Source organism: Corvus hawaiiensis, chromosome 5, assembly GCF_020740725.1.
Source record: "Corvus hawaiiensis isolate bCorHaw1 chromosome 5, bCorHaw1.pri.cur, whole genome shotgun sequence".
Taxonomy (NCBI): domain Eukaryota; kingdom Metazoa; phylum Chordata; class Aves; order Passeriformes; family Corvidae; genus Corvus; species Corvus hawaiiensis.
Window position 1 is genome coordinate 13,178,294 of NC_063217.1, and position 14,972 is coordinate 13,193,265.

The 14,972-nt window shown below is 39.6% G+C and overlaps 1 protein-coding gene across 1 annotated transcript in view; it reads right to left on the reverse strand.

Annotated features, from left to right (window-relative positions):
* Nucleotides 1-2,649: 2,649 nt before the first annotated feature.
* STK32B (serine/threonine kinase 32B) overlaps nucleotides 2,650-14,972 on the reverse strand; it is a 164,378-nt gene continuing 152,055 nt past the window's right edge. The window contains exon 12 of the mRNA XM_048304965.1: nucleotides 2,650-4,230. Coding sequence (XP_048160922.1) covers nucleotides 4,092-4,230 — 139 coding nt within the window. The 3' untranslated portion in view covers nucleotides 2,650-4,091. The remainder of the gene's footprint in view (nucleotides 4,231-14,972) is intronic.

Consider the following 14,972-nt stretch of genomic DNA (forward strand, 5'->3'; position numbering starts at 1 on the left):
TATTTCCTCTATAATGTACTTAGCTGTCATTTTGAATAATGTACCAAGACCTATAACCAACCCTCCAATTCCCCCGAATCTACAGGAAAATCTTCTGGAAACATTACATTAATCATTTTTGTCAAGACTACAGATGAAAGGACCCATTTGTGCTTTATGACAGTTGGTAATTAAACATTTACAGTACTGTGCCAATATTTAATACACAATGTAGAAGGAGCAAACTGAACAGAAGGTAAATCTGGCAGAGTTTGATGTGGAGTGATGCTGTGGGAATGTGCATGTATGATCAGAACTGCAACACCACAGAGCAAGAGGCACTGCAATAAACTGTGGTAGCAGCAAACTGCTTTTCCAGCTGTGTTAGACTTCTTTCTCTCTTCCCTGGAACAGAAATGAGAAAAAATATTTTTATCCTTTAAATGACTTGGTGAAACCAGATGGGACTTTGGGAGTCCAGATCACTGTCTGCTTTTGCAAGACAATAAAGTTGTATAGAATAAATGTGTCCCAAGGAGTTTCTTCTGATTTTATGACTGCCCTGCTTTCTTCTTGTTCTCCATCTCACTGAGTATATTGTAAAAACCTTCTATGTCTTATTTAGGACTTCCCTATTTTCATTTCTGCTGGAATACAAGACAAGAGTATGTTTGTGTATTTTTTTTTCCTCTAATACCACTTCTGCACTTAAGGATGAAAACTGTTTAAACCTCTCTTACTCCCATTGAATAGATCACAAATTCTCCCATTTTTCATAAGGATTGGACTGCAACTTGACAAACTGTCTGTGCCATCACAAACAAGATTCATCTGACTAAATGTCAGTGCACAATGTGCATGTCCACATCTGGGCTGTGTGCACTGATGTTGTACTCCATGGAGGCAGAGCCACAGGGAGAACCATCTGCTAAAACAGACAGTCAAGACAGGGAAAGTGCACCACATCCTAAAAGCATTTTTTTTTTCATCTCTATTTTTGAGCCTGGATCTGGCTAATTCATTTTTCTTATGTCTAAAGTAGGACAGACAAGTCTCAGCCAAGCATTTCTCAGGCGTGTTCCCAGGCTCTGTGACTTCACTTGTCATATGTGTTCTGGCCCCACAAATCATATTCTATTAAGAATAACCTCTCTTCATGTTCTTCTGCACCATTATCAGAGCTTCCCAAGGCAAGACAGATCCTTACAGCTATGTTGGTTGAAAGAAAAGATGAAATAAGAGTGTAGGTGTTCCAGAGAGGTGGTGGAAGCCCCATCCCTAGAAGCATTCAGGGTCATATTGGATGGGGCTCTGAGCAACCTGATCTAGTTGAAGGTGTCTCTGCTCACTGCAGGAGACTTGAACTGGATGACCTTTAAATGTCCCTTCCAACCCAAACCATTCCATGGTTCTTTGATTCAATATTGGGTCTCCATGGTATAGCTGAGGGCATTCACTGATCTGTGTAATAAGTTGACATAAATAATTATATGTAGCGTAAGGTACAGCTTGCAGTCAGTGGAAGTGCCATGGACTACGGATAAAGCTGATTGGTGCCATGATTTCATTTTTTTGCAAGCAGTACAGTTGTTTGAGAAATGATCATGTGGCCACAAGCGTGAAATTAAAGTGTCTGAGCGAGCTTGCATTCATGCACAATACTCTGTGCAAATATATTTAAGTAGATGCAATCTATTGAATAACCAGGCTCCTCTCAAAAACAGCTTAGTAAAGCACTGGCAAAGACATCCAGCAACAGCCAGATCGGACTGCAAATATTTGGTAGAATCTTGCTGCTAATTAAATTCTGTCTGCAGTAAACTCCTCCAATTTTTGATGCAGTCACCGATGATCTTCTTGCATATGTAGATCTTCCATTCTATAAACTTCTCATTCTATAAGCCCAGGTTTCTTGGGGGCTGTGTGTGCATTAGCTGGCAGTGCAGCTGGACAGGAGGGGCTCTGCTGACCTGACATCCACGAGCTACATTTGGGGAAGTTCCATCTCAGATTTTCTCTTACCTGTTCCTGTGGTCTACAGGCCCAGGGCTGGGCAGATGGCAGTAAGTGCTCTCTCGGAACACATCTTCTGACTTTGTATCCTCCAAAAAGCCTCTGATTTGGGTGCTGCAATAGGTACTAAAATGCAGTAAGGCTGTAAGGTTGAGACATTCACTTCAAAAATGCCTTCCTAGCCTCAGCTAAGGTGCTAGCACAGTGGCATCCTGTCTGGTTGATGTACAAAATCACCCGGAGTAACTCTTCTTGCTCAAAATAACTGTAACCACAGAAAAAGAATAAAATGTGCAATTGCCTTTTTTCCTCATGTTTTCCAGCTGGAAAATTTTACATGGAAAATCTCACTAAATTACTGGTTCTCCTTATAAACGCTCTCTGTCTCTAATCTATATCGTCTGATACATCATGGATCTTGCAAAATTTTGCTTACGATATTTACCCAGTAACATTAATCTCTGTAGGATTACTTAAATAAAGAAAAGATTTTCTTTCACATCCAGATCAAGGTCCAGGATCATAATGAATTTTGACTGGAACAGAACAACAGGTGTTTCCAGAAATTATGTGAAATCTTATCCCCTTTGGTCATTCCCAAGGGAAACCAATGTCAAGAAAAAAAAAAAAAAAGAAAAAGGTCATTATAAGAAAGGATGGATATGAAACAGTTTATTCTGGGCAATGAAATCTGTCCTCTTATGACCAGAAAAATTCTGCTCCTTTGCTTGATCCTATGATTATTCCAGTCTATGACCAAATTAAGCAAGTAGACCAACATCATGCTCATGACAGACATAAAATCTTTATCTTTGTACATTTGTAAACTGCTTGTTGTTGATAGGAACACCATTTCGTGGAGCGATAAAAATCTGTATTTGCAAAAAATTGTGACCAAAATATAACATGAAACAAAATTTTAAAATATATTCAATTACAAAGAACTTTGTAAAAGATAGAATGGGAACAATGCAGTAAAAATAGATTATTTCAAATGTTTTTCACTTCCAAAAACCTTACTTTTTTTTAAAAGGCTGAAATGAAATTTGCTTACAAGTGGTAACCCTTCAAAATAGAAGCACAATAGGAGAGAATAAACATGCATTTATTATCAAAATGTGGATGTACAAGTTGCAAAATGCCATAAATGTTTGGAATTTTGGGTGCTGTTTAAAATAAAAGGATTTCATGTCAGCAATATTTTGACTAAATTATGTTTCTTTCTATTCAAGATAGTTTCATCCAGAATAGATCCGTGAAAATAGAGACACATGTAACTTCTTCACATTTTATAACAGCTAGCTATAGATCTGAGCAAATTCTTAATGTTTTTAGCTCTCCTTACTAACTCTGGCTCAGTCAGCCTATTGGTACAAATAAAAAGGTCTTTCTTTACCATGGTTAGCATACATAACTAATGTGTCTGATCTTGCATCCACTAAAGTCACTAGCAAAACTTTGACTTGGCCAGGGTCACATCTTTTACTACAAAGCAGAACACAGGATGTTAAACAACAATGTGAATACACTCACACTGCAACATTTTCAATGAGTTTCAGGTATTTAAATGAAATTATTCAGTGTTTGGCCCATTTGACACTACATTCATGTATTTACATCATGTACATCTGTTATAAACTCAACAGCAGGTGCTTAGAAACAGCTGTGTGCAGCAGTTTCACAAAATTCCAAACTGGACCATTTTAATTAACGGAGGGATTTGGGGTAATGTAAAGCCTTCAAGATAAAGCTGGCCCCAATATAACGTTGTCTCTTGAAAATATCCAGGAATGTGGCAATCTTTGAGAGGCTGCCTAATGAATTGTTTCAAGTTTTCTTCCAGGATTTTGAAAACAAAAGTCACACTTACTTAAAAAACTGTATTTTGTTGCTGATGGTCATTTTTCCAGTGGCAGATTCAAGAGCAGAGTTGTATGTGGAAAATCTCAGCCAGTGTGCTGTGTGGGTTTGTCCTTGGTCGGGGATCCGGCTTTTGGAGGGGTCAGGTGTCCCAGGACCCAAGGGGTGCAGAAGAGGGGGGGTGCAGAGAGGACCTCCCCTCCTGCTGCCGCTGAGGAAGCGTGTGGGGCCGTGGCTCACTAACTGCTGCAGCCTCTGGTGCAGCCGTGTCCCAGCAAATTGTTGTTCCTCCCGTCTTGGAGTTTCTCATGGCTCTGAAGGGATGCTCTGCTGTCAATGCTGGAAGTCTGTCCACTTTGATCCTGCTGTCTTCTTAATCTGCCAGAGGTTAAAAACATTGATAGAGCTGTCATGTGCAGGTAGCTGTAGCAGAAGGACAGCTGCTGCCTGCCCTGTGGATGGCCACGTACACCTGGGTATAAAACAGATTCCTGCAGCATTTCACCCGTATTAACTGCTTGAGCTTTATAGCTGCCATTTCCTCTAAACACTGATGATTGCTTCCTCCTAAATATGTGAAGTTAGGTCTTGGACAAATCCTGCTCCACTTCAAGCCTACCATAAACAGCCAGCAGAGGAGAGTGCTTTCCCTGGCTTTAGCACCTCTGCTCAGGCTGTAGCTTGGTAAAACCTCCAGGTAGCTGGAGGCTGATGAAAGCTGTTGACTGGGCACACAACAGCTGCTCCCCTCTGTTGTCCTACAAAGTTATCAGTGACCTTCATCAGTAAAAGAGAAAAAAACCATGAGATGAAAGCATATTCAGTACTCCTCTTGTAATTACTTCATATGTTATCAAAGCCTCATAAGTGGTTTCAAGCAACAATGGCAACAAAATCCTATGTTTAAAGACTGCAACATTATCTTTTTTTGACATCACTTTCTAGAGAACAGCAACAGCCCTAGAAGCATCTGCAGTCCTCACCAACTGTGTTATCATAGAGCTTCTCAGCATTTCTGCTCAACAGTGGTAGCAGTCTCTGTGATTTTACTGTGATTCATGTCATATTCCGTGTTTTCCTCCAAACACTGTGTAAATACTTTCAGGAGAGATGGAAAGACTCACAGGGAAGCTACATGGTAGGGACCATTTTTTTTTGAAGCATGGACAGCTACTATTTTGAAGGAACTTTTCTCTGACTGCTTCTTTTCTCAAAATGGGAAATAGTACTCCTGAAAATGGCACCAAGACTTGGCACCAGAGACACGATGGAAGAGCTCTTTGGTACAGTGATTATAAAAGGTATATATGCTATACTCCAAAAAAAACCCAGCTTTGAAAGTAATATAGAATACCTAGAAAATAATCATTAATGGAAAAGGATGAAAAAATCAAATTTAAATGATCAATTTCAAATCCTTAAATGCTTCCAGGTGGCGTAAAGAATATGGAGACACCATAGTGAACACTCAGAAGAGAATGTGAATGGATATGAAAATACTTTAATTAAACAGAGGACTAGAGGAGGCTATTAAAGCAAAAAATATGGGAACACTGTACAAAAACTTAAGTTTAAAAGGGCAGACACATTAAATGAAAAGCTGTAAGGCAGAATGAAAACAACAAATCAGAGGAACAAATTTCTAAGAGCATTTACCCTAATGGTGAGTTTTTTCAATTGCATCAGAAATCCAATGGTTACCATTGAGTCTAGAGGTCAATGTAGGATTTATTAGAGGATAGCACAGAAAATATGAGTCCCCAGCTGAAAAGCCTATGAATTATCTTCACTAATGTCCACAACAAACGCGCTTAGGAAGATTCCTTTCCTTATGACAAATTTGTCCATCATCTCCAGTTAAACCATCAGTGAAAGAGCTTTAGAACCTGTTGCTTAAATTAATGTTGGCAAAGCATCAAGACAGTGGATTTTCACCCAAGGACTCTAAGAAAATTATAATTTTTGCACAGCTGAATGGAGAGTGTAACTTATTCTTCAAACTGTCTTGGCACCGTGGAAGATAGCAAATTTGATGACTTTTTTTTTTTGTTGGTTTGGGGTGTTTTTTGTTTGCTCGTTGGTTTGGGTTTTTTAACAAGACCTTCAAAAAAGATCCAAGAGACTTCCAGGAGAGCAATAGAGCTCGACTTGAGACTTGAAACATCTCAGGATCTGAGCTACTGGTACAAGACTAATGTGTTTGTAGGCATCGAAAGAAAAGACTACAGTGCTTGGAAACTCATGTTGCAAAGTGTGGGTGGCAAACCTTGCAAACTGCTAAATAGTGGAGTGAGACAAATTTTGGCTCTATAGAGATCTGAGGAATCATTGCATTGGTCTAAGACATGCAGGTGCTTTCTCCCTGAAACTGTATATTTCCTTTGTTCGTAGAAAGCTGAAAAAGAAGGCAGTTACTGCACTGCTCAATTTAAAAGGAAAATAAGAATTCTCTCAATAACAACATGAAGCAAGAAAACACCAATTTTTTTTTTTTTTTTTTTTCTGAGAACCACTCAAACTGGCACAAAGGCAGCATGCATGTAAGGAGGACAGTGTAAAAAGGAGAGAAATAAAACCCATGCTGAGTTCAAAAGATACCTCTGGCCAGGCTCAATTTTTTCACTCTCTACAGAGGTGGTTAATAATGGTGATTTATTTCCATTATTTTCTTTTATACTGTTCCTACTCTCCAGGTCTACTATTGAAACAGAATATGGGGATTTGGAAGTGCTAAAGAAATACATTGTTTTAGCAGTGCTTCATTGAATTCCCTTTTCAGACATTTTCTGTTTCTGTATCTAGATTCACTACCCATATTTCAAATGATCGAAGTAAGCAATAGGTTATTAACCTGATGAGGAGGTAAAAAATTAACTGGTATTTAACTATTTAATAATTTATCAATAACTTTATTAAGTTATTAAAATTACATTAAGTATTTCACTCTAGGGGTTTAGTTACTGTGGGCATACAAAAACCTGCTTACCAATGGTCTCTTGGGGCTGGGGAATTGGACTAAGAATCAGAAGATTTTTATTCTGTTTCCACCTCTGTGGACAAATTGCAGCACTTTTCTGTGTCTCAGCTTCTCTCATCAGCTGTCAAGGCAGCTGCTGTCTAAAATGATGGAAGCTGAGAACTTTGTGTCTCTAAGTACTGCTCTGTGTCTCACAGGCCTGAATGAAACAGGGAATTACAGTCTGGTCTCTGTGATTATTAGAAAAGAAGGTGGTGTGTATAATCAAGAAAAATGTAATTATACTGCATGTGTAATTATGCATGTATGCATTACTGAATATATAAAAATACAAAAATAAAGAGAAAAAACTGGCTAAAAGCTAGGATGGAAAATAAAATCTTGAACTGAAAAAGACTGCTACAACTATGGCAGGCCAGAACGAAAATCACAAACATTTAATGAAACCCAGTAGCAAACTTGGGAGCACCAGGGAATTGCTTACAGCTCAGCTTTGTTCTCTAGATGAAGAAGAATATTGAAGTTTGTCTTTAGGCTGCTTAGCAGGATAAGTCCAATGACAAAGAATGAGAAGTTGCAGATTCAACATAACTGTCAAAATTGCAGATTTGCTAAGAATAAGGCCTCCTCCCAAACCACTGCAGTTTCAGAAAAAATAAAATAAGGCAATTGGTTTGTATTTCTCTCTAGCTCAAAACTGCAGACTCAGGTCAAGACACAAAGAAATGTGTGTGCACAGTCTCTTCAGTTAAAATATTAGACAGTTACAGAAGTGAAATTTCTCTCTTTTTGGTGCATTCTTGATTCTTTGGTGTCAAACCCGGAGCACTTTTCTGTCAGATGTTCTCAGCTTTTAAAAAATGTGAGTACCTTGACATGTTTCCTGTAATCATGGCAAAATAAATGCAGTCTGGGCCATTCTGTTCAAAAATGACTCTAGTGCAATAAATCACTTGTAGGAAGCTGCTTTCCAGTGAATGACTTATCTTGCCTTTAAGCTGATGCAGCGACAGGCTGTGATAACTGGATAAAGGCCCAGGGAGAATGAATGGCTTGACAGAGACTTTGTGGTGGATCTGAAGCAGGTTCAGATGTTCCTATGCTGAATACTATTGGCTAAGAATAAATAATAAAATGGCCAGCTATGAATGAAAAAGTGAACAAGTGGTTCTAGTGGACAGTCATATGGAACAAAAAAAGCCTGCAGGGAAAAGAGGATGAAAATGAGTTTGAACAGTTTCTGTTACATTTATTCCATGACAGTTCTGTGCAAATACATAAGTAGTCTCAGAGGCAATTATGCTGAGTGCTTCTGCTGAACCAACAAAGAGTTTTCCTTCCCTTCGCCATCGATCTGTGCAATATTGCTAGTGTGTGACACTGAGCACTGCACAGACTCCTCTCCAGCAGCGAGGAAGAAGGAGGCTGTACCAGCCACTACAGGAATGCAGCAAGAACAGTAACGGAACCTCCAGTCAAGTCTTGGCTTTGTCAGTATTTCTGGTAAAGAGGAAGAGCCTGTGTGAGCCATGAATTGCTTTTTAAGGTTCTCATTTTCTCAATACTCAGATATTACAGTAACTTTCCTGCAGCATTGATTTCTGATGCTGGATCTTGAATCTGATATAGGTCAGTGGAAGGGAATTCAGAGGAGAGGGAAAAATTCTAGGTCCAAAACTGCTATATCAGTACAGAGCAATGGCATCAGGCTTTGCAAAACATAGTTGCTGTGTTTGACAGCCATGCAGAGGCTGTTACACTGCCTGTCACTCATCTGTTTGCTCAGTGCATGGTAACACCTTTGTGCAGCTGATGCACTCCTCAGTGGGCCTTGCCAGGCTGTCAGGGTGAAACTGAAGCCTCAGAAATACAAGGAGTTTCAAAGGGTGAGCCTGCTCTCAGCAGCCATTGAGAGGAGAAAAGAGACCTTCTACTGGCAAAAGAGACCTCAAGCCAGGCAGAGCTGCCCCTCCTCTGAGACTCTCACACTTACCACATCGTAAAGGAAACTCTTTTGACTATGGAAAATCTGCAAGTGAGTTCGCCAATATTGCAAATCAAGTGTCCTAGGTGTGGAGGAAACAGAACAGTCTGAGTGGGCAGTGGATTTGTTTTGCCTTTTCTATATTTAGCATTTTACCTTGGTCTCTTGATATTTCAAACACTTTGCTGGAGAAAATGGATGCTTTGCTTTTGGTTTGGGGGAAAGAAGAGCTTAATAAAATGAACTTTAGAAACTGTAGTTTTATTGTAGGAAAAAAAGCCTATTAATGACAACTTTTACATCCCTTGGGATAAGTCCTGAGGAGTAGATAAATCTGTGGAATATTTATCCCAGTTATTTTTCACAAGGGAGGGGGTCTGAGATCAGAAGAGATGAGGCATGTCTATGCTGGCTTTTTGAAATTCATGAATCCTGGAGGACAGTTTGCTAAATAGTCAGAAAACCATCTCAGTTATATGATTTAGCATCTACACAGAAGTAATGCTGATGGCTTGTGCAGATGGCCTTGCTATAAGGCTAATTCTGAACACATCTGAATCAGAGACTGATCTGTCATGAGGAATGACTGTGCTCAGGAAGGAACTGTTTCATCTACATGTGTCTGAGCATGTCATGTGTTTTGTCTACGAGACCACAGATACAGAAGTCACGAGGAGATTTTAAAAATGCAGTGAATGTCCTAATGTCCAAATCCCATATTTTTAGAATGAGTTGGCAAATAACACAGCACTAGAAACTTTTCATTCTCAATAGAAAAGATCTAGCAATGACATTTTCTGAAGGACTTAAAAGAAGCCAGAAAGGGACAGAGATAAGCACTATTTTGTTATATCCTGGTCAGAGAAAATACAAACGTGAAAGTTATGCCATATAACTAAAATAGCTGAATATTATAATGTTGAAAAACTTTCATCCAAATAATTTTTACAGGGTGGTACAATTCTGTAGAGGGACTCCATAAAGTAAGAAGATCCCAACAGTAGCAATGTCTCGCAGGGATCCTGTCAGAGCTGGGGACACCCAGCATGCCCAGCCAAGATGGGAGCAAGTTGCCAAGATAGCCAAGGATGGAGTAAGATATCTCAGCACTGAGGGCAGGCAAGGTGTCAGTTTTGTACCCACTACTCTTGCCCACTGTTTGTTTCCAATTTCAATTTTTATTCATTGTGGTAATGATGCATCCAAATTTGTATGCAAACATAGCCAAAACAGGCCCAGAAGAATAAATCACAAGTGGTGAACACAATTTCTTTCACAAGGTGGTGACTCTTTAATTATTCCCACACCACCACTGCCTGTCCCTGAACACAACTAATTAGTTTGAGTGATAACTAAGCACTGTTTCACCAAATGGTTCAGAAATTGCTTCCTAAGGAAATGGACGTAGTTAGCAGCTGTTATTGAAACTGGCTTCAAGGCTTGGTTCCACACAAAAGAAAGATGAAATGCTCAGCCCAAATAATTTGTAAAATTTGTGGCAATCTGGAACTCTGTGAACCAGATCCCCACCCATCTCCTTTATTTCCAGTCAAAAGGTATAAAAAGGAAAACTTAATGGGACTTTGGAGTCTAACTGTGGCAATAAGCTTTGCTTACTGTGGAATAAGTACAGACTATATCCCTGTGTTGCTCACATTTTTAAGTGTTTTTATGCAGAGAAACATGTTCTAGAAAGAACAGAAGGATTTGGACTGTGAGGATTCGAAAGGACTCACACTGAGTGTGATACAAAATGTAACCAGAAAGCTGCTGGGCAGCTTGGACTTTACACCTTGGTATAACCCTCATGAAAGGGGTCTGTTTTGGTTTACATCTCTGCCTAAATAATAAGTGTTCAGTAGTAAGCAGGTGGTTGACAGGTGGAAATTAACAATGTTGGTCATGCCAGCTCATTTTCTACATCAGCTCACCCAGCAGCCCCAAAAGGACTCTTCCCTCAGCTTGGCACTGAGGAAAAATGTTCACAGCACCCACAATTTCTCATGCTTTACCTGGAAAAAGAGTCACTTCCCCAAAGTCATGCAAAACCTCATCATTTATAAAACCCCTGTCTAAGCTTTATAGCAGCTCATGCACTTCAGTAAAGTGGACATACTACAAAAACAGGGCAAGTTTTTGGCAGTAAAATGTAGGTCCTGCAGTGCACACACGTCTTTTCAAAAATAATGGGCTGTATGCATGTGCATCTCATACTCCACTTTGAAAAATTCACCCATTATTTTTCTGACATCATTTTAACATCAGCTGCAGGCAATGATTGTGGAAATACTGATAACAGAGCATGATTTCTGGGACAATAAGCAGCTTGGCTTGTCGTCTGGTTTCCTCTGTCGGGAATAAGAATGGACTTTGATACACAGTCACTTAATAATTTTCTGCCTGCATGTTTTAAGGTTTCTCTTATAAATTGGTCCTTGCTGTGTTCTACTTTTTGTAAAAATGGAAGAAGCTGGCAGTACTTTACGATTGTAAATGAGCGTCACGCTTTCTCTTACATCTCCTTTATTCTGCTTACTAGTTCTCTTCTGCCAAGATTTCATTCAACTATACTTTTTAGTGAAAAGGTGAAATAAAGAAGGAAGAAGTGAGCAAAGGATCCTGATCAAGTTATTTTTTAACTGAATAAGCATATGAAGAAGAGTATTTTTACTTTTCAAAACAAAGTAGCCAGAAAAGTTATCATAAAGGACTGAAAATTCCTAGATTTGCTTTCTTTTTTAAAATGTTAGCAAAAGTGAGCCTATAAGTTTATCAGAAGTTCAGACAATTTGCTTAATTTACACTTCCATCCATAAAGAAGAAAATAGTAGCTTTGCTCAGTGTAAATCTTAAGGAGCAGTCAGGTCTACCCAAATCCTATGAAATTCCCCAACTTGAAAAGATGTGCTCTAATTTCATAGCAACATATAGCAGAAATAATTGTTAATCCTCCTTAAGATTAAGTTACCTGGTAACCTGAACATCTGACAATTTATTCATCCACTTCCTATTCCCCGGTGGTACCTGGGAGGGCTCTCATGACAGGCAGCAAATAGAGCACTGCATGGGAATGCAATTCCTGTCTTTTAGACATCAGTTCCATTTGCTCCTGAAGATAAAGATCAGTGCCTGGGAGCTGAGTGAGTGGCACAGACTGCCTCACACCCTTATGGCTAATCTCTAACCTGCAAACCAGAGTTGTTGGATTCCAGCTGCCTGTTGGGCAGCCTTTGGTCTGTGATAACCCCTGATGCATGAAGGGAATTGCTTCAAAGAGTGATTTTAGCCTGGGAAAAATTATGCCAGGGACCACGCTAACAATGGAGCAGTATGGCAGATTGCCTGTGTACTGCCTATGAAAAATAGGCAGAAAACAGCAGTGAAGGTGGAAAATGCAGGATAAGAAAAAAAAGGAGTGGAAATGGAGGAAGGAGAGTTAAACACTTTAGAAAAGAGGACGGATTCAAAAGAATCCCAGCTGTGGGCATCTTATTAATTAAACTAAGTAATTATATAGCCAATTGAAACTGTCCCAAAAGACAGCTGTATATAGCTAATGTCCTTTTTGGTTTGTTTATTAAAAATTCTTTTTTACATGTAGCAGAGGAGCAGAAAGCATGGGAGAGTTGATAGTGGGCTTTTCTTTCATTTGGCCTCTGCACAGAGTGATCTCAGAAGTCTTTTCAGGAAAACAGAAATCACTGGAAAGTGTATGAATTTTCTAATCATTTCTGAGTAAACAAGGAAGGCACACTCTTGCTCTGTGTCAGAGGAAGCTTGGGGCAGACCAGGGCAGACTTATGGAGCTGCTGAAGCAGAGACAACACTCATCACTCAGCCACATCAAAGCTGAGTCACAAGACTCCAAAGTGAAAATTAGTCTGTAAACTCAGATCATTTCCCCTTGATCTGGAGTTTGTGTAGAGAACCGATGTGTGCAGAGCAGCCTTAAATGAGACACAACCCTCCCCGCTGTCTGAGTTACAGCAGGTGTGTGTTTTGGGAGACCTGGGTCCAAGAAGCAACTCCATTGAACCACTAGCCAAGAGTGGATGTCATGAGTCTTTGACACTTCCTTGATAATGTTTACAGCTATGGCTTGCTTGTTCTTGGCCTCCTGCCCCCATGGCTATGGACATACACTCAAATGCAGCTGCCCCACAAGCGATGCTTGGTGCTGCATGAGATACCCTTGATTACCTGACACAGAGAGAGTGGTCAGACCACAGAACTCCTGTGCCTGTGGAACTGACATTTAGAAATGATCTGAACTCTCAAATGTGGGATGGATTTTATGCCAGCTAACTGTAGACAACTGAAAGATTAGTTCAGATTCTCTCTACAGGATAAATAGAGTCACTAACATAGATTAATTTCTTCTGGTCTAAGTAATCTAATATATGTGTCACAGATCAATCTTGGGAGATACAAGTCTCTCCTCACTGAGTACTAAAGGAGCTTAAACTAAATAAATTATTTTAAAATATATTAATTTAAAGGGATACAGGCTTGTTGCACCTCTAGAAAAACATATATGCCTTCCCTCTTTGAGAAACAGATTCAAGGCCCTTCCTGTCTAGTGGCTTTACAAGCTCACCACACACCGCACTGCTTATCAGAGCCAATTTACTTCTGGATTAGAGCTAATTTGCACCCACACTGTTCAGGCGTGCAGAAATTGAATGGTCCCATCAGCCTGTAACACAGCACATGCTGATAAACTCTGCCAAGAGCTGGGTAATGAAATCACCAACGAGAACAGGGTGCAATTGCCTGCTCATCCATGCAGACGCGCCTGTAGCGTATCCAGGCTCTGGCTCTGCCAGCAGTGGCTTTTCTGCATGACTTGGGCTATAACTTGAAAAATACTTTGTCATCTAATTCCTATTTATTTCAGATATCTCTGAAAAACCTTGTGTACAGCCTGTGGGGTAGGAGTTGTTCTGTGTTTAAGCACTATTTAACTCAGTCAGTCTTTGACCCCAAACATGTTCTCTTGGAACTGAGTGCTTTGATGGAAAGAGTCATAACGTCAGGTCTGTTTTCCTAATACACCATGGCGTACGTGTTTTGATAGCTCAGTAGACTACCAAGTAATTATTCAAATAACTGTATTTTAACTCCATTTAAATTTAAATTAATGATTTTCAAACTAAAAGTTACGCTTTATTACAGCTGAATGTAAAAAATAAAATGTTGGGGGAAGTATTCCCATGTAGCCCGTATATCTTCTTTTACCACTGACACTCATGACATTTACTCCCACCTTTTCCAAGAATCTTCAGGGAAATATTCTTAGAGTTTGGATAATTGATTCAGGTTGATGGTTCCTGCTGAGTAATTACACTCAGTAAATGGCTGTGAATATAATTTTCTATCAACCAGCAATTTATAATCAAACCTAATGGGTTCAGGTGCACATACAGCATGAGTGACATGTGAAATACCGGTGTGCAGAAGGCAAGTGAAATATTGTACTGGGTGCTATAGGATGTTGACATTCATTGTCTTGAGATCTCAGGTTTATCCTGGGATTTGATAAAGCAAAATAAGTGAAGACATGAAGTAAATAAATGAAGACTTCAAATGATGTGCAGTCATTTAAGAAAATGTGACTAAACCAACTGATTAACACTAACATTAAAGCCAGGTTCAGACAAGTGAAATAGGTGTCTCTTAGAAGTGGCCTATTGTCTGTTCAAGGTGCATCCTAAACAATGTCTGTCTTGTTCAGCCACATTTTTAAATGTGAACAAGTTTTTCTAGTTTAAGTATCTTTGCAGATCCACATCTACAGGGAACAGGAAAGCAGTTATGAATTTTCCCAATAATATACTGGGTTTTAGACTTTTTGGGATGACAGGGAAAAGATTTTCTTTCTAGTTAGCCAGTATCCAGTTTTAAGACCATAGGCACCTGTCCACAAATAAAGATATTTCCCGGTGTGGGCCAAAACACATTTTCAAGAAAGGCATTAATTTCCTAGCCTGCCTTTGGTGTGTATCCTGCAGGATGTTAGGCTCACCCTTTTGTTCAGCTGCCAGCAGATGGACAGACCACATGGAGGTCAAGGGACCCACTCTGTAGCAGTTTATGAAGAAATGCAGCCTGTGTGAGGAAACTCACATTGGAGCAGGAGAAGAGTGTGAGGAGGAAGCA